Here is a 20,859-nt window from a genome sequence, read left to right as displayed (position 1 = left end):
GAGGGAGTGAGTGAATGAGAGAGAGAGAGAGAGAGAGAGAGAGAGAGAGAGAGAGAGAGAGAAAAGAGTGCTATGGGGTGTCATTGATTAGTAGATTGTAATCAGCCCACCAAATGCGAAAGGGGGGGGAGGGGAGGGGGGATCGATCTACGCGTCAGATCTGACAAACAGACAGTTGATGGAGGACATCCGCTCCATGTTTAGCAGGGGGATGGGGGGAAGCACGCACACACACACACACACACACACACACACACACACACACACACACACACACACACACACACACACACACACACACACACACACACACACACACACACACACACAGACAGATACACACACACACACACACACACACACACACACACACACACACACACACACACACACACACACACACACACACACACACACACACACACACACACACACACACACACAGACAGATACACACACACACACACACACACACACACACACACACACACACACACACACACACACACACACACACACACACACACACACACACACACACGCGCGCACACACACACACACACACACACACACACAGTCTCACACACACACACACACACACACACACACCAGTGTTGTTTTCGTCGACTAAAACTAAGACGGAAAATGTTCGTCGACTACCTTTTTTCACTGACTAAAACTAAATAAAAACGAATCTATGATGACTAAAACTAAGACTAAATATACTGACAATTTCATCAACAAATAAAAACTAGACTAAAATGTTAGTAAGGGACTAGTGGACAAGAGATCCAGTTTTATGCTGGGTTGCATGCTGAAAATAGCAGATATACAATCTCACAACGAGATTGTATATCTGCTATTTTCAGCATGCAACCAAAGTGTAAAATATGTCATTACAACGACATCAAGGCCTGTCAAAACACATTTTAGTCGACTAAATCAACTGTAGATTTAGTCGACTAAATGTCATATGATTTTAGTCGACTAAATCTACAGTTGATTTAGTCGACTAAAATGTGTAACTAGACTAAACACTAGAACATTCCAGGTGACTAAAATGTGACTAAAACTGTTGTTCAACAACTACATCTGTCACAAAGTTCATTTACAGGGTAATATATAGAAACATGGTCAGTAAAGACATGTTCAACAACTACATCTGTCACAAAGTTCATTTACAGGGTAATATCTATAGAAACATGGTCAGTAAAGACATGTTCAACAACTACATCTGTCACAAAGTTCATTTACAGGGTAATATCTATAGAAACATCGTCAGTAAAGACATGTTCAACAACTACATCTGTCACAAAGTTCATTTACAGGGTAATATCTATAGAAACATCGTCAGTAAAGACATGTTCAACAACTACATCTGTCACAAAGTTCATTTACAGGGTAATATCTATAGAAACATGGTCAGTAAAGACATGTTCAGGGGCACGGTGGCACAGTTGGTAGTGCTGTCGCCTCACAGCTAGAAGGTCCTGGGTTCGATTCCCGCTCGGGACGCTGTGGGCGCTGGCGGCGTGTTTCCTCCTCCGCGTCATCAGTGCCCATACCCGAAGGCGGGGTTGGCGAAAGGGCCTTTCTGTGTGGAGTTTGCATGTTCTCCCCGTGTCCCCTAGGGTAGGTACTCTCACAAAAACATGCAGTAATCCTGGTCTCTAAACTGCCTCCCCCTGGCCAGCCGGGGCGCCTGATGGAGGGGAAAGGAACTGGTTGGAATAACGTGTTCCTTCCACGCGCTACGTCCAACCAGGGAAACTCCCCCCTGTCAGGTGTAAAGGAGCAAATTGGACACTCAGGCATGAAGGAAGCATGAGTTCAAGTCCGTTGCTCTCCCCAGGTTGGCGGAGGGTGTGTAGAGCCCAGGATCACATTAGATAATTGACACAGGGGTGAAAAATGGGTTACAAAATCGTGGGATAAAAATTATGAAAGAAAAAAAAGTAAAGACATGTTCAACAACTACATCTGTCACAAAGTTCAACCGTCTCTGTTTTTCTCCAATCTCCTGAAGTGATAGAGAGACTTCCTGGCAGTGGTGGGAATTAACAAAGTGCATTTACTTCACTTGAGTATTTATATATTTTGCCAAAGTGCCTGGAGTACATTCTGTACTTCTCTACTATATATATATATATATATATATATATATATATATACATACTATATGGAGTACCTTTGCTACTTCTCTACTATAGCGGCCGTACCTTAGAGTATATATGAATAGAGAAGACACCCGAGTTCTCCTCCCATCCACTTGCATTAAAGTTGCTCAAAAGCGCATGAGGCGGATTCACTCCTCCTTCCTGGTAGGAACAGAGTGCATTCTGGGACGGATTTCAATGGTGAGTGGCCCCAAACACATGAACGCACTGCCGTTGAACGCGCACGAGCGTCGTCCGTCGTGAACGTGCACAATGATAGTCAACGGACAGCGCGTTCATGTGTTTGGGGCCAGGCTGCAATACCTTCATTCGGCCACTATGTCCATTTGGCCTCAGGGTTTCCTCTGGGTGCCTTCTCTATAAATATATATACTCTAAGGGCCGTACTGACTGACGACCTTAGTGGACACCCTGTCATGATTGGCTGCCTCTCTAAGCCAATGGGAGACTTACCCATAAAAACCCATAGTCTGAACGGCATAAAAAAACAAAAACGATACTCTACTCTGCACCTGGCAGTTATGACCGAGTCAATCTTGTTTTAAGATATATTTTTGGATAGTGTATACAGTATGGTGACAGGAAATGGGGAGAGAGATGGAGGGGTGGGGGTGGGGGTGACACGCTGCAAAGGTCGTCGGGATCGGGAGTCGAACCCGCGACACGCCGTCAGGCTGGCTCAGCAGCCTATAGGTTCCCGGACCGCTGCACTATAGCCGCCCGGACATGACTGAGTCATTCTGGTTTAACTTTACTCTACTACTACTCCACTACAGAGATTATCTGACAGCGCTTTAGTTACAAGTTACTTGCTCAGGGCCTGCACTTGTAGCGGTATATTTCTACGTTGTGATAATTCTATTCTTATACTTAAGTAAAACATGTGAGTACATCCTCCTGGCTCCCTGGGGGGCTGCCGGCCGTCCGTCCGTCCGCCCCTCACAAGCGTGTCTGCGGTACGGGCAGCGCCCGGAGGACGCCGAGCTAAGTGTGAGACACGTGTGTCTGTGTGTGTGTGTGTGTGTGTGTGTGTGTGTGTGTGTGTGTGAGACGTGTGGAGGGTGATTCTCCCCCTGATGAAATATCAATATTTCACTGCAGTGATTTCCTGCCGTTTGACCAAACATGACACAATATCGAACACACGGTGCAGAATGCCTATATCTCTGTCTCCTGCCTGTTCCCCTTTTGCTCCAGGTGACAAAAAGAAAAGCTGGGGGAAAAAAGGTTTTCCTGATCTGCACCCAAAGGAAATTAATGGAATTAGCAGAGCGTCTTTTTCCCTGTGCTTGAAACCCCCGAATGTGAACTAGCATGAATTCTGCAGCACATACAGTGAACGGTGTTGTACGGTTTGTATTGTACAGAACATGCAATCAATGTGATCATATACATAGATATTATAGGAGATATGACATCAATGCTTTAATGTAAACTGTGTTTTTGTGGCCTTAATGTAGCTACTAATGAAGGGCAGTTTGAACTAACAAAGCCTTATTTTATACTACTTAAAGGACCACTTCACCACTTTTCAACCTAACTTCAGATAATAGGTCCTCACTAATAATCATTATAAAATGGCATGATTTCTTTCTCAGTCTGTGTCTCATAGGACGGCTGTGGGCAGTTTATAAACCGTCTTCCAGTGACATCATCATGAGGCAGATATTTTTTTAAACGATATTTTTTTACAAAAATATTTAGATTTTCATTATCGTGAGAACGATGGCTTCCATTATCGTATTGCAACTTTTCAGGACTAGAAAGCCTGCAGTTTCTATTAGCTTGTATTCCCCATCGATGATGTCACTGGAAGACGGTTTCTGAACTGCCCACAGCCCTCCTATGAGACACAGACAGAGTAGAAAACAATTGCGCCATTTTTTCATGATTATTATTGAGGACCTATTATTATATGAAGATAGGTTGAAAAGTGGTGAAGTGGTCCTTTAAGCTCACCACGGGACACGATTTGCGTAATATAGTAAGAGAGTGGCGACACTATAGCGTTGACTCCCATTGTAACAATGGGGATGTGCTCATTCTATCTCAATGGGATAGTTCCAGCCATAGGAGCAATGTTTGGAACTATAGCCCATAGGCACCCGCTTTGTCTCAATGGGATAGTTCCAGCCACAGGAGCAATGTTTGGAACTATAGCCCATAGGCACCCGCTTTGTCTCAATGGGATAGTTCCAGCCATAGGAGCAATGTTTGGAACTATAGCCCATAGAAACCCACTTTGTCTCAATGGGATAGTTCCAGCCATAGGAGCAATGTTTGGAACTATAGCCCATAGGCACCTGCTTTGTCTCAATGGGATAGTTCCATCCATAGGAGCAATGTTTGGAACTATCGCCCATAGGCACCCGCTTTGCGTTGCGACGAGTTCAAACCGTGTCGCTACTCTCCTATACTCTACACTCTGCTATTTGTGAACGATTGTGGGAAAATGTTTAAAGATGTCTTTTTGAACAGATTTAGATTTGTTTTGGTGGGTTCCTTCCAGGGTGATATAGTCAGTGGTTCAGCCGCAGAGCAGAAGAATTATAAGCTCACGTAACAAACGGTCTCCGGGAAGCGGAGCAGGGCAGGTATATAAAGCAGGTAAATAATTCGACCACTATTCAGCACAATGGTGGAGTGACTGAGTGGCTGGCGGTGAAGCCTGAAGCTGTCATTGAGAGGCCCCCGCCGGCTCTAAAACAGACAGCAGTTCACTCTCTATTCATTTAATATCATTACAGGCCTCCTAAGAGCCCTAATGGGCCTAATAAAAAGACAGAGGTAATAATGAGACTAGAGGGCCTTGTATAGGAGAGGGAGGGGAGGGAGGGGGGAGCCTGGGGAGCCAGGGAACAAGGAAGAGAGTGCATGTGAGCGATACAGAGGTATAGAGGGTGTGTGTGTGTGTGTGTGTGCGTGCGTGTGGGTGTGGTGTGTGTGCGCACACGTGCGTGTGTGTGAGTGAGAGAGTGACAGAAGCGAATCAGGAGAGAAAGAGAGAGAGAGAGGATCCAAGGCGAAGCGAGCCATGCGCAGAACATAAAACATCAGAGGACGCAGACTGCCACCGCGGCCCCAACGTGTCGACGTATTACTGGGTAGTGTGGCGACTCGCGTCGTCAGACAACTATATTCCACAACCTCTGAATGCTATATATGTACGGTAGAGTCTGGAACAACTATGCACCTCCCGGAATGCCAGTATAAGGAATTTAAACTCGGAAAAATAAACTCAAGTTTGACAACCAGCTGCTATAGAAACATTTTTTCTCCAGAAAACTGTCAGGATTCTGTAGTATCGACACAGGGGTAAGGGGTCGACACTATGCCAGTCTAACCAGCGATCCGACACAGGGGTAAGGGGTCGACACTATGCCAGTCTAACCACCGATCCGACACAGGGGTAAGGGGTCGACACTATGCCAGTCTAACCACCGATCCGACACAGGGGTAAGGGGTTGACACTATGCCAGTCTAACCACAGATCCGACACAGGGGTAAGGGGTTGACACTATGCCAGTCTAACCACAGATCCCACACAGGGGTAAGGGGGTTGACACTATGCCAGTCTAACCACAGATCCAACACAGGGGTAAGGGGGTTGACACTATGCCAGTCTAACCAGCGATCCGACACAGGGGTAAGGGGTTGACACTATGCCAGTCTAACCACCGATCCGACACAGGGGTAAGGGGGTCGACACTATGCCAGTCTAACCACAGATCCGACACAGGGGTAAGGGGTTGACACTATGCCAGTCTAACCAGCGATCCGACACAGGGGTAAGGGGTTGACACTATGCAAGTCTAACCAGCGATCCGACACAGGGGTAAGGGGTTGACACTATGCCAGTCTAACCAGCGATCCGACACAGGGGTAAGGGGGTTGACACTATGCCAGTCTAACCAGCGATCCGACACAGGGGTAAGGGGGTTGACACTATGCCAGTCTAACCAGCGATCCGACACAGGGGTAAGGGGTTGACACTATGCAAGTCTAACCAGCGATCCGACACAGGGGTAAGGGGTTGACACTATGCCAGTCTAACCAGCGATCCGACACAGGGGTAAGGGGTTGACAGGTAAATAAAATGTTGGGACATGTGGAGTTTGCTTTAGAGTTGCCCCAAACTGCAAGTGCACATTTGAGTGAGGAGTCTGTTATTAGCAACATGAGATAAAATAAGTAATTTTCTTTTATTTTTTAATAAATATTATTCTCTGGTATCGGTATTCGGTATCTCGGTATCTGCTAACACAGAAATGGTGTTATCGGGATCGGATCGGGAACGAAAAAAGTGTCCCTATTAGTTAGCACATGGGGTAGTGTGTGTGTGTGTGTGTGTGTCCTCCATGGTGTGTGTGTGTGTGTGTGTGTGTGTGTGTGTGTGTTAGCAGCTGCACAAATTAGCAGCCACCTCCGACCCCCGTCCACAACCACGCAATTATTCTCCCTTAGCATGTCAGCGCGTCAGGCAGAAACCCTTGTATCTCCAGATGTCAACTTGTTAAAGTCTGTCTGTGGGTCATCATAGAATATCGAACCAATTAAAAGTATATTAAAAAGAGCTTGTTGTGACTAAATCACAACTACTGTACATTGTTCTTTTTTGAATTTCCTGAAAAGTAACAGCTTTTGAATAGGGGGGGGGTTCCAGGGTGAAAGTGGTTCAGTTGCTCACAACACATTTACACGTTCAGCTGTGATCCCTTGTTAGTTATTCTATCTTTAATACAACTGCACTTGCACCGTACAATCAATGGGCCTATATATATATATGTATGTGTATATATTCTTCTGTATATATTCTATGTATATATATAACTTTAGATCAGAGTCAGTGTGCAATAATAAGGCTAAATGTCACACATGCAGCTTCTTGACACAACAATGACAGAAACAATACATATACAGTTATACTGTATATCTCTGCCCTGGTCTGTATGTTTGGGGAAACAATACATATACAGTTATACTGTATATCTCTGCCCTGGTCTGTATGTTTGGGGAAAACAATACACATACAGTTATACTGTATATCTCTGCCCTGGTCTGTATGTTTGGGGGCGCTGAAGGACTCTTGCATTAACCCATTTTGACCTGACTTCGAAATTTAGAAAAATGTCTTCTAAACCCTGACAGTTTTCTGAAAAAACCCATGTTTCTATATCAGTGGTGCTAAATATTTCGGCCACCGACCCCCATCTGAAAATATGTACCAGTTCCAGGGACCCACCTCAGAAGCAAAGATTTGAGAAAAAACGTTCGCTCTGAAAGAATATATTATTCAAAGTTTTCACGATAAAAAAAAGAAAATAGCAGACCTATACAATACAAGCTCGTATAGCTTGTAGATCTGCTATTTTTCCACAGCTTAAAGCTATAACATAAATGCTTTTAAAAACACCAAAAGGGCGTTCCCGCGCTGAATGCATTAATGGGGGCGATCTCCGCTAATGGCCTGTTATTAGCCCATCGTTAAAGCCATTAGCTGGGTGGGTTATGAGTGTAATGGCAGTGAGTGGATCTGTTGGACTGCAGGGACCCCTTTTGTCTTAATCGTCTCCCGGTGACATCCTGACCCGCTGGCCGAGGGTAAGACGTCCCCAGAGTGTCACCAACCACGTTTAATGTCTCTGTGTCTCTCTCTCTCTGCTCTGCCTTTACCACTGTGTCTCTCTCTCTCTGCTCTGCCTTTACCACTTCTAGGGTTTAGTTTAATGTCTCTGTGTCTCTCTCTCTCTGCTCTGCCTTTACCACTGTGTGTCTCTCTCTCTCTGCTCTGCCTTTACCACTGTGTCTCTCTCTCTCTGCTCTGCCTTTACCACTGTGTGTCTCTCTCTCTCTGCTCTGCCTTTACCACTTCTAGGGTTTAGTTTAATGTCTCTGCGTCTCTCTCTCTCTGCTCTGCCTTTACCACTGTGTGTCTCTCTCTCTCTGCTCTGCCTTTACCACTTCTAGGGTTTAGTTTAATGTCTCTGCGTCTCTCTCTGCTCTGCCTTTACCACTTCTAGGGTTTAGTTTAATGTCTCTGCGTCTCTCTCTCTCTCTCTGTCTTTACCACTTCTAGGGTTTAGTTTAATGTCTCTGCGTCTCTCTCTCTCTCTCTCTGTCTTTACCACTTCTAGGGTTTAGTTTAATGTCTCTGCGTCTCTCTCTCTCTCTCTGTCTTTACCACTTCTAGGGTTTAGTTTAATGTCTCTGCGTCTCTCTCTCTCTCTCTCTGTCTTTACCACTTCTAGGGTTTAGTTTAATGTCTCTGCGTCTCTCTCTCTCTCTGCTCTGCCTTTACCACTGTGTCTCTCTCTCTCTGCTCTGCCTTTACCACTTCTAGGGTTTAGTTTAATGTCTCTGCGTCTCTCTCTCTCTCTGCTCTGCCTTTACCACTTCTAGGGTTTAGTTTAATGTCTCTGCGTCTCTCTCTCTCTGCTCTGCCTTTACCACTTCTAGGGTTTAGTTTAATGTCTCTGCGTCTCTCTCTCTCTGCTCTGCCTTTACCACTTCTAGGGTTTAGTTTAATGTCTCTGCGTCTCTCTCTCTGCTCTGCCTTTACCACTTCTAGGGTTTAGTTTAATGTCTCTGTGTCTCTCTCTCTCTCTGCTCTGCCTTTACCACTTCTAGGGTTTAGTTTAATGTCTCTGCGTCTCTCTCTCTCTGCTCTGCCTTTACCACTTCTAGGGTTTAGTTTAATGTCTCTGTGTCTCTCTCTCTCTCTGCTCTGCCTTTACCACTTCTAGGGTTTAGTTTAATGTCTCTGCGTCTCTCTCTCTCTGCTCTGCCTTTACCACTTCTAGGGTTTAGTTTAATGTCTCTGCGTCTCTCTCTCTCCGCTCTGCCTTTACCACTGTCTCTCTCTCTCTCTGCTCTGCCTTTACCACTTCTAGGGTTTAGTTTAATGTCTCTGCGTCTCTCTCTCTCTGCTCTGCCTTTACCACTTCTAGGGTTTAGTTTAATGTCTCTGCGTCTCTCTCTCTCTCTCTGCTCTGCCTTTACCACTTCTAGGGTTTAGTTTAATGTCTCTGCGTCTCTCTCTCTCTCTGCTCTGCCTTTACCACTTCTAGGGTTTAGTTTAATGTCTCTGCGTCTCTCTCTCTGCTCTGCCTTTACCACTTCTAGGGTTTAGTTTAATGTCTCTCTCTCTCTCTGCTCTGCCTTTACCACTTCTAGGGTTTAGTTTAATGTCTCTGCGTCTCTCTCTCTCTGCTCTGCCTTTACCACTTCTAGGGTTTAGTTTAATGTCTCTCTCTCTCTCTGCTCTGCCTTTACCACTTCTAGGGTTTAGTTTAATGTCTCTGCGTCTCTCTCTCTCTGCTCTGCCTTTACCACTTCTAGGGTTTAGTTTAATGTCTCTGTGTCTCTCTCTCTCTGCTCTGCCTTTACCACTTCTAGGGTTTAGTTTAATGTCTCTGCGTCTCTCTCTCTCTCTGCTCTGCCTTTACCACTTCTAGGGTTTAGTTTAATGTCTCTGCGTCTCTCTCTCTCTGCTCTGCCTTTACCACTTCTAGGGTTTAGTTTAATGTCTCTGCGTCTCTCTCTCTCTGCTCTGCCTTTACCACTGTGTGTCTCTCTCTCTCTGCTCTGCCTTTACCACTTCTAGGGTTTAGTTTAATGTCTCTGCGTCTCTCTCTCTTTCTCTGCTCTGCCTTTACCACTTCTAGGGTTTAGTTTAATGTCTCTGCGTCTCTCTCTCTCTGCTCTGCCTTTACCACTTCTAGGGTTTAGTTTAATGTCTCTGCGTCTCTCTCTCTCTCTCTGCTCTGCCTTTACCACTTCTAGGGTTTTAGGTGGATTGGGAGGGAGCACCACCCGCCCACTTCTCCCATGTCTAAAATATGTTTTGGGGGCAAAAATATGTTTTTTGACTTTTACTTTCACTTTCAGGGATACGATTAAGCATTGTAAACCCTGTTTCTAAATAGTCTATACATATATGTCCGCATGTGTTAATAGTGTGTCGAGTTGCGCACGTGCACGCAAATGCATGTGCATGTGTGAGCGCACGTGTCTTATGGGGCACACACCTACTGTACTTCTGAGTGACAAGATCTATACACAAACAGAAGAAAAACAAGAAGAGGAGGAGGAGGATAACAGCAGAGAAAGAAGGCCAGGTAACACATCCTCCTCCTCATTGTTCAGAGAGCTTTAGACTGAAAACAGGTCAGTGAGGGAAGCAGCATTTGGGTCAGTGATGCTCCTCTACTCGTTTCCCAGAGAGTAAAGCCTGTTCCTTCCTCTGGAAACTGCACCGTGCTGAGCAAGCACTGAGCCTGCCTGAGCACTGAGCCTGCCTGGCCAGCCAGCCTGCCTGCCTGCCTACAGTAGCCAGCCAGCCTGCCTGCCTGCCTGCCTGCCTGCCTGCCTACAGTAGCCAGCCAGACTGCCTGCCTGCTTGCCTGCCTGCCTGCCTGCCTGCCTGCCTGCCTGCCTGCCTGCCTGGCCTGCCTGCCTACCTACAGTAGCCAGCCTGCCAGCCTGTCTGCCTGCCTTCCTGCCCTGCCCTGCCCTGCCTGCCTGCCTCCCTCCCTCCCTTCCCTGGGCACACACACAGCCTAATCTCCTAATCAGACTACACACCTCCCCTGTGGCACGGCATGCAGAGTCAGTCCTGGGAGGGCATGCAGCGCTCAGTCCACAGGTCTGAGATCAGTGGCATGACCCTGCAGCGTCACGTTGCATTAATTATGATGTCAAAAGGTATATATAAATCTGACCACAGATCAGTGGTTATGTATGGGTGGCCAACCAACGCAGACCCGGGGAGAGCTCTGCGGAGGCCCAGGGTTCAGGCCAGCTGGGAAAATACGGCAAGGTCCAATAATGAAACCATGCAAGGCACCAACCAGCTCATCAGGAGCAATTAGGAGGTTCAGAGTCTTGCTCAAGGACACTTCAACACCAACTCTGGGGGAGCCCACAGGGTTGGAACTGGCAACCTTGCGGTTACCATCCGGCCACTCTACCGCTGAGCCCCCGGCATACTGTATGCTTTACTTTACACTTTACTTTACTCAGATCCCCATTATATTATTATATTAGCACTTGCCTAAGCATGGCAATTCATCCTGGGGTCCGTCTGCTCTTATAGCAACGATAAAGGCAATCATTTATTCAGAGGTTTTAGGAACACGCTTTCCAAAAACAAACCCCCAAAATAGAAATCGTTTTTTTCACCACAGAGGCAATAGAAATGGACTTGTTTAATGTTTATACCTAAAGACAGCATTTTTCAAAGCATGTACTGTACTATGCTTGGTGTAACACAGCGTACAGTAGTACACCTCGCTGACTTAGATACATATTGTGCTTTTTTGGGGGGGTTCGGATAATACTTTCTTTCAGTCAGATCTAGCTCGTTTGCATGAGGCCAGTGTTGTTTTTGGCAGCAAATTTCGATTTTAGTTTAAGTCGTATAGTTTCTTGAATAGTCACATTTTAGTCACCTGGAATGTTTTATAGTGTCTAGTTTTAGTCTACTAAATATCATAAGATTTTAGTCGACTAAAATGTGTTTTGGCGGGCCTTGATGCCGTCGTAATGACTGTTTTTAAGTGGTGCAACCACTTCTACATCCAGCATGCAATGTCCGTGTACCTGTTTGTGATGTACCTGTGTGAGCACGAGTGGTGTGCGCATGCGTGAAATTGGAACGAGAGAAGTATGTGACATGGCTGCCACCTGCTGGACGCAAACGATACAGAGAAGAAATTGGAACGATACACAGAAGAAATTGGAATGATACAAATTGGAACGATACAGAGAACCAATAGACGGGAGTTGCACCACTTGGTTCACACTGGTGTGATTTTTTTTAAATAGCAAGTTGTGAACTTGTAGATCGGCTATTTTCAGCACGCAACCAAGTGTAAAATGACTTATACTGGAATCTCTTGTCCACTAGTCCCCTCCTAACATTTTAGTCTAGTTTTTAGTAGTGCGCCACCGAGTGGCGCGGTATGAGCTTGTAGGTCTGCTATTTTTGAAAAATCGAAGAACGACTGACATAGAAACATAGCTTTATCAGAAAACTGTCAGGATGTAGAAGACATTTTTAGAATCTGATCTCAGATCAGAATAGGTTAAGCATTCGTCAACAACGGACGGACAGGAGAAATCCATCAGTATTTCCCTAAATAAATCAATTCCACCGCACAGGGCCGGCCTACAGTATGGAGTCTCCTTAAGTAAGTAAGTAAGAGGATTGTCCTTCTGTAAGTCTGGCTTTCAAATGGAATACATTGACATGGGGGCGTGTCACCCCTCCTCCTCCACGCACGCACGCGCACGCACGCACGCACGCACACACACACACACACACAGTCACACACACACACACACACACACACACACACACACACACACACACCCACACACACACAGTCACACACACACAGTCAAATCAAAAGGTTTCAGCTGCTCTTTATTGATTAGTTTTTAGAATATGGGACTGGCTTCTCCCTTAGGTGCAGATGAGTAGCAGATGTTAATTATCCTCTCTTTCTCTCTCTGTGTGTGTGTGTGTGTGTGTGTGTGTGTGTGTGTGTGTGTGTGTGTGTGTGTGTGTGTGCGCGAGTGCGAGTGTGAGAGAGAGAGATGCAGATATACCCGTCTGAGAACTGCCTCAGTATCTCATGATGTGCATTACGATGTTGACAGAATTAATTGCAGAATGACATATCATACCGACTGTGGGTTGTATTACAAACAAGAACTGATGACCTATAGTCATATTTGTCAGGTGAAACGAGCACTAAATAACATGAACGTATCAGTGGAGCTTATACATAATGACTGACAGTATAGCCTGATGTCTGAGCCATCCAAAATATGATTTAAAATAAAGTAAAATTGTATAATTGTTGTTTGTCGGAGTTGTCATAAACACAAGAGAAAGGCTGGTTGACTTGCTGCTCAATGAAAACAACAGATTTTCGCCGATGGCCTATAGCGTGGTTAAATCGCATACCACATATACCTATATGTATGTACGAGGGCTCTAATGCAACCCAACAAGCTCTAATGCAACCTCAATGGTCTCGCACCTTCCTACCTACATGACTGCCTGCCTAAATATGTCCCAAACCGCCCCCTAAGGTCTTCCACTGCTGGCCTGCTCGCTTTACCTAAAAAAAATGGCAACTAAAGAATACGGGGAAGCAGCTTTTTGCTTCTACGGGCCGACGGCGTGGAACAAGCTCCCACTGTACCTTCGTCAGGCAACCTCTGTAGACATTTTTAAAGCTCAGCTCAAGACCCACTTCTACAACATTGCTTTTAATTGATCTTTTATGTTTTGTTAGTCATGTCCTCACTGTACTGCATTACTGCAGTACAGTACAGTAAGTAACTGGTTGGAATAACGTGTTCCTTCCACGCGCTACGTCCAACCAGGGAAACTCCCCCCTGTCAGGTGTAAAGGAGCAACTTGGACACTCAGGCATGAAGGAAGCATGAGTTCAAGTCCGTTGCTCTCCCCTTGTCCCCCATATATGGGGACTAGGTTGGTGGAGGGTGTGTAGAGCCCAGGATCACATTAGATGATTGACACAGGGGTGAAAAGAAACCGGAACGTACCTGGGATATGTTTGGCCCAGCCGATGATGACCACCAGCTCGCGGTCGGCCAGGTCGCACAGCGTGGTCAGAGCCTTGATGTCCCCGTCGGGCATGCTGGGGTCGGGCATGGCGTAGATCTTCTCTGGCTCCACCACCAGGAGGTGGGACACGATCTTAGTCACTGCAGAGAGAGAGAGAGAGAGAGAGAGAGAGAGAGAGAGAGAGAGAGAGAGAGAGAGAGAGGCAGAGAGGCAGAGAGAGAGAGAGAGAGAGAGAGAGAGAGGGGGGAGAGAGAGAGAGGGAGAGAGAGAGAGAGAGAGAGAGAGAGAGAGAGAGAGAGGGGGGGGGGGGAGAGAGAGAGAGGGAGAGAGAGAGGCAGAGAGAGAGAGAGAGAGAGAGAGAGGCAGAGAGGCAGAGAGAGAGAGAGAGAGAGAGAGAGAGAGGCAGAGAGAGAAAACAGAGAGATGGAGCTTCTTAATTTCAAGGACCTCATAAATAACCCTCAAGAGTTACAGACCACCAGACCACCAGAACACTTACGTGGTTTCTTGGCTGGCGGCGGGAGGGATAGACCCAGGTACGCCCCGCTCTCTGCGTCCAACCTCCGCTTGTACTTCTGTCTGCCTCCCCTCACCCGGTCCAGACGCACACCTGCAGGTCATCATCACGTCGTTAGTTTAATTACCACAATAAGGACATATTCAGGTATACATTTAGTATATTTTAACATTATTGAAGATTATATTTATACTAACGGGCAGTGAGACCATTTAGGCCTGACGTCGAAATTAAAAAAAAAGTCTTCTGATTTTTCAAAAATAGCAGACCTACAAACTCGTAGTGGCGCGCTATGAGCTTGTAGATCTGCTATTTTTCAATAGCTTAAAGTATAACATAATGCTTAGTTAAAAACAACAAAAGGGGTTTCCCGGCCCAGAATGGGTTAAAAGTCAGGTTACATTTAGTATACACATTTTTTCAAAATGATATTTATACTAACGGGCAGTGAGCAGCCTTTAGAGTACACCATAGTGGTACATCTTTTGCCATAATAACGTATTGAAGCTTTCGTGTCATAATATGCGAAACATTCTGAGAAAACAGGTGAACATTCTGTGAGCATAGCAGATCTACAAGCTCACAACATGTTGCAACGCGATGTGCTGAGGTTGTTGTATAGATCTGTAATTTTCTGCTACTGACGTACAAAGAGGTACATATAGGGGTCTAAGAGACAGCGGTTATAGCTTTTATCGCTTCGACTGAAATCCCGTAGAATATAATATTATAGGCTATAACTTTATTCACCACAGAAAGGAGTTAAAGTATCTCATTAGTATATACAAACAGGACAGGTGTGGGATTATCTGGAGGACAGCTATAAAGGACATGGCCGACATCAAATGCATTTCATGCGCGCCCCGTTGCACCCTCGCATTAAAACTTGTTTGCACGTATAGGGGGGGGGGGGGGGGGGGGGGGGGGAGAGCAAACAGATTCTACATGGCCGAGTGGAATTGAGTCGTGTGAGATTTCCCAGTGACTGGTATAAATTCCTTTGATTCCCCTGGAAGACAAAAGAATCCGATTAGGACGGTCTTTCAATTTCCTGACACCGACGATCCACTAACCTAATTACCCGCAATGCCCAGAGGGAGCTCGTTCTTCCCAGCAAACACAGTGAGATCATTTTATGCCTGGCAGATTGGAGGCTAAATCGAGAAGCTCCCCTCTCCTAACACAGCTTTCCATTTGTATGCCTTAAAGTAATCATAAGGATTGCAAATAGACTTCGTGTTCTTTGAACACATGTGGATGTGGGTTTAATTAGTTAGTCTGCTATAAGCTATAGGCTATATGTGGGTTCTAGACAGCTGAGAGTATATAGCTCTGTGTAGACTGCTTGAATAAATTATTCTTAGATAGGGTACGTTTTTTTTTATTATGAATTATCGAATTGAACCTCAGAGACTATAGTGTAAAAGTATTATATACAGACAAAATTAGTTCAATATTTTGTTATGTACACCAACTGGCCATGAAATACCATGATTATTATTATATATATATTTCTTTTACATTATTTCTTTATATGAATGTTATCATATTATCATTCAAATCGTGCTGTTTTGAAGTGTATTTGGGTGGGTGCCCTGCACTTCCAATACACTCGGGGTCTACCAGAGTTCCGGTTGAGCATCACTGCAAGTCCAACATAACATGAGATGTGTCTGTCAAAGTAAGGCCCCCTCCCCCCCCCCCCCCACACCCCCCCCCCCCCCCCCTGGCATGCACCAACAACCAAACATAAACACCCCCCCCCCCCGCTGTGAGCAGCAGGGGGGGTCATCGTGAGGCTCAGAACAACAGACGACAAAGTGACCGAACAGCCGGAATCAGAATCCAGACATCCATCGGCGCGCGGGGGGGACCCGTTTGAACTGGTACATCCAACTGGTCCATAATTAATAGATGCTGACAGGAATTAAGACCTCAATCGGCGCTACTAAGCAGCTTCACTTTACAGTTCGTATATTATAGGACGGTGGAATATTATGGCAGACATTAAACTATACTCAGCTGTGTTGTTCCCTTAAATGTCTCATTCTCACTTTTTTGTGATTCTCTCTTTTTCTCAGCTTCAGCCACACTGGTTTAGTGGAGGCCAAAACAATTCATACTGTACATTTGTGCCTCCCCAGAACCCTTAAAGGACCACTTCACCACTTTTCAACCTATCTTCATATAATAGGTCCTCACTAGCCTGACCTAAGCAGAGACATTTCTTGTCTAGAGGGGCGGGTCGCCGCCTCAGAAAAACGACGCACCCTGATTGGATCTCATCGATCTGTCCGTCACCCCCGGGCCCCTCCTCTCCCCCCTAGTGCAGCGCTACGTCACATCATTTAGAGCGACGCCCACCCGGGAAGGGTTTGACTCCCACTTTAAGACTCGTTCAGCCCACGGCTTTTTCCAGGCTTTCATTCTTTCGCGCAGACGAAATGAAAGCCTGGGTATCGAGGCTAGGTCCTCACTAATAATCATGAAAAAATGGCGCAATATTTTTCTACTCTGTCTGTGTCTCATAGGAGGGCTGTTAGGGCAGTTCAGAAACCGTTCTTCCAGTGACATCATCGGATGGGGAATACAAGCTTAATAGAAACTGCAGGCTTTCTAGTACTGAAAAGTTGCAATGCGAAAATGGAAGCCATTGACAAACTGGGTCCGCAAGAGACCGCGACCCAGAGCTTGGGGTGGATCACTGCTGTGGCCCGGCCCAGCCACCCAGCGCCTGATCCCAGCCCGCGACCCAGAGCTTGGGGGGGGGATCACTGCGGCCTTACACAGACAGCCTGATCCACCCACTGTGGGATTACTACATGCTGCCCTGCATGTGATACGGCCCAGCCCACCGTACCCAGAATCTGACCGCAACAAAGACAGCTGGATGCGCGAGGCCCTTGGAGAGAGGGGGGTCTGTGTCATCATCATCATCCACACCGCATTCCACACCTCTCAGGCCCACAACCACCCCCCCCCCCCCCCCCCGCCCCCCCCCACCCCCACCCACCACCGCTATAAACCCCCCGAGCGCTCAGATCAGCCGACACAGGGAAGCTGGAAGTATAGCTTAGATAGCATTTGATACAGACTTATAGCATGTTATGTAGACAGCACTATAATTGCATTGTATGTAGTCATAGCACGCCATAGTACATAATGTATAGCATAGTATAGTATATATTAGTGATGCACCGAATATTCGTCCGCAGAAAATATTCGGCAGAAAATGGCTAAATATGCATTTTCGGCCTATTCGGTTCGGCCCAGATCACTCTGTAATAGCAGATCTACAATCTACAATAGCAGATATATACATAGCAAATAGCAGATCTACAATCTCACAACGCGTCGCAGTTGTGAGATTGTAGATCTGCTATTTTCAGCATGCAACTCAGCATAGACTGGATCTCTTGTCCACTATAGTCCCTTCCTAACATTTTAGTCTAGATTTTATTTGTTGACGAAATTGTCAGTATATTTAGTCTTAGTTTTAGTCATCATAGATTCGTTTTTATTTAGTTTTAGTCAGTGGAAAAAAGGTAGTCGACGGACATTTTTCGTCTTAGTTTTAGTCGACGAAAACAACACTGCTCAACACAACCCCGTCAATCCTTACGGGACGTCCCGTCCTGTAGCGACGGGGGTGTCTTTGGGGCAGTCAGGGGGGGGGGGGGGGGGGGGGGGGGGGGGTTGTTGTGACACCGGAGCCGGCGGGGCGGGGCGGGGCGGGCGGCTGTCCTGATCATCTTAACAAACATCCATCTCCCATTTTGTTAAGGTTACGCAGACCCCTAAAGTATGGGGGGGGGGCAAGCAGGGTGCAAAAAGGGATTTGTGTGTGTGTGTGTGTGTGTGGTGTGTGCATGTGTGTGTGTGTGTGTGTGTGTGTGTGTGTGTGTGTGTGCATGTGTGTGTGTGTGTGTGTGTGTGTGTTTGGGATGAGCTCAGCCAGATTCGTGCACATATAGCCTAGCCTACCCATGACTACAGGGTGACCAAGTCCATCACTGACGTATGTCTTTATGTGCTGAACGTGCTCTGTGTGTGTGTGCGTGTATGTGTGTGTGCGTACGTCTATGTGTGTGTGTGCGTGCGCTATATAGCCCTCATATACTGTATATAGACTATAGCTATGTGTGACCGTTTCTGACCGAGGCTACTGTAAGTCATTGCATATTTTCGTGTCATATGAAAGCAGGGAATCATAGCTTCAAATTGACATATTGGTTGTTCAGTTTGACCCACCAGTTTTGGAGATATGGCTTTATAGAAAACAGAGAGTTGAGAAAACAGGCTTGAAAGGTTCACTTCTGTGGTCTCTAATTAGCTAGCTACAGGTTTAAGCATTTATTTCATATTGACATGTCTTCTGTGGTCTCTAACATTACACCTATAGCTACATGTTTAAGCATTTATTTCATATTTACATGTCTTCTGTGTCTCTAACATTACACCTATAGTTACATGTTTAAGCATTTATTTCTTACGTTAGGATTCACGATGACTATTAATTACCATGTTTTTTGTTCTTTGCTTACTGTAAATCGCTCTGGATTAATGCCTAAATTGTAATTGTATGTCCTCATGTGTGTGCGCGTGTGTGTGTGTGTGTGTCGTGTGTGTGTGTGTGTGTGTGTGTGTGTGTGTGTGTCGTGTGTGTGTGTGTGTGTGTGTGTGTGTGTGTGTGTGTGTGTGTGTGTGTGTGTGTGCTGTGTGGGTGTGTGTGTGTGCGTGTGCGCGTGTGTGTGTGGTTTACTCAGGACTGGGAGCAATCTTTAGGGCCACTCGACCCCCAGCCTCCCTTTACACATTCAATAAGCACATCCACCCCACGCTACTTGAACCTTGCTGCTTTGTGTAGCTGCCAGTGTGTGTGTGTGTGTGTGTGTGTGTGTGTGTGTGTGTGTGTGTGTGTGTGTGTGTGTGTGTGTGTGTGTGTGTGTGTGTAAGAGAGAGAGAGACACATGAGTTTCACAGAGTACTGTAAGCAGGCCTACTTTACTATGTATGCCTGCATGTACATTTGCATGTGTGGAGCAGTAGCATACAGTATATAAGTGCACGTTAAGTGTAAAAGTTATGAACATACATACGCGCGTGCGTGCGTGGTGAGCGTGCGTACATGTATACGTGTGTGTGTGTGTGTGTGTGTGTGTGTGTGTGTGTATGCCACCTCACACACACTGTAACTATTCTCAGCCCTTCACCTGTCGGAGCCTCCTTCTTCTCCTAGAGAATGTGTCAGAGTGGGCTGGACGGCCACAGCGCTGCCAAGAGGAGATTAGGAGGAGCCTATTTTAGCTGGGAAACATCAGTGGGACACACCGTAGGCCCCCCCCCCTCTCCTACATGACTGTGTGTATGTCCCCTCCTACACGCCTACGTGGGTCCCATATGGTCTAGAGGTGGGCTAGCTCTGGTCCATAGCCCTACGTGGGTCCCATATGGTCTAGAGGTGGGCTAGCTCTGGTCCATAGCCCTACGTGGGTCCCATATGGTCTAGAGGTGGGCTAGCTCTGGTCCATAGCCCTACGTGGGGGGTCCATATGGTCTAGAGGTGGGCTAGCTCTGGTCCATAGCCCTACGTGGGTCCCATATGGTCTAGAGGTGGGCTAGCTCTGGTCCATAGCCCCTACGTGGGGTCCCATATGGTTTAGAGGTGGGCTAGCTCTGGTCCATAGCCCTACGTGGGTCCCATATGGTCTAGAGGTGGGCTAGCTCTGGTCCATAGCCCTACGTGGGTCCCGTATGGTCTAGAGGTGGCTAGCTCTGGTCCATAGCCCTACGTGGTCCGTATGGTCTAGAGGTGGGCTATAGCTCTGGTCCATAGCCCTACGTGGGTCCATATGGTCTAGAGGTGGGCTATAGCTCTGGTCCATAGCCCTACGTGGGTCCCATATGGTTTAGAGGTGGGCTAGCTCTGGTCCATAGCCCTACGTGGGTCCCATAGAGGTGGGCTAGCTCTGGTCCATAGCCCTACGTGGGTCCCATATGGTCTAGAGGTGGGCTAGCTCTGGTCCATAGCCCTACGTGGGTCCCATATGGTTTAGAGGTGGGCTAGCTCTGGTCCATAGCCCTACGTGGGTCCCATATGGTTTAGAGGTGGGCTAGCTCTGGTCCCATAGCCCTACGTGGGTCCCATATGGTCTAGAGGTGGGCTAGCTCTGGTCCATAGCCCTACGTGGGTCCCATATGGTCTAGAGGTGGGCTAGCTCTGGTCCATAGCCCTACGTGGGTCCCATAGAGGTGGGCTAGCTCTGGTCCATAGCCCTACGTGGGTCCCATATGGTCTAGAGGTGGGCTAGCTCTGGTCCATAGCCCTACGTGGGTCCCATAGAGGTGGGCTAGCTCTGGTCCATAGCCCTACGTGGGTCCCATATGGTTTAGAGGTGGGCTAGCTCTGGTCCATAGCCCTACGTGGGTCCCATATGGTCTAGAGGGTGGGCTAGCTCTGGTCCATAGCCCTACGTGGGTCCCATATGGTCTAGAGGTGGGCTAGCTCTGGTCCATAGCCCTACGTGGGTCCCATATGGTCTAGAGGTGGGCTAGCTCTGGTC

The 20,859-nt window shown here is 46.8% G+C and overlaps 1 protein-coding gene across 4 annotated transcripts in view; it reads right to left on the bottom strand.

Moving 5' to 3' along the window:
* LOC310877261 (steroid hormone receptor ERR2-like) overlaps positions 1-20,859 on the bottom strand; it is a gene marked incomplete at its 3' end in the record, with an annotated part of 79,557 nt that overhangs the window by 14,256 nt on the left and 44,442 nt on the right. Inside the window, exons 4-5 of one of the 4 annotated variants that reach the window (XM_083791066.1) lie at positions 14,279-14,389; positions 13,758-13,919 (exon numbers count right to left, since the gene is read on the bottom strand). In XM_083791066.1, coding sequence (XP_083647192.1) covers positions 13,758-13,919; positions 14,279-14,389 — 273 coding nt within the window. Of the gene's footprint in view, positions 1-13,757; positions 13,920-14,251; positions 14,390-20,859 lie in introns of all 4 variants that reach the window. The other 3 variants (XM_083791067.1, XM_083791068.1, XM_083791069.1) reach the window with 3 other exon arrangements.

Source organism: Protomyctophum parallelum (genome assembly GCF_964188405.1).
Source record: "Protomyctophum parallelum genome assembly, chromosome: 19".
Classification (NCBI taxonomy): Eukaryota; Metazoa; Chordata; class Actinopteri; order Myctophiformes; family Myctophidae; genus Protomyctophum; species Protomyctophum parallelum.
This window is presented reverse-complemented; position numbering and strand designations above follow the sequence as displayed.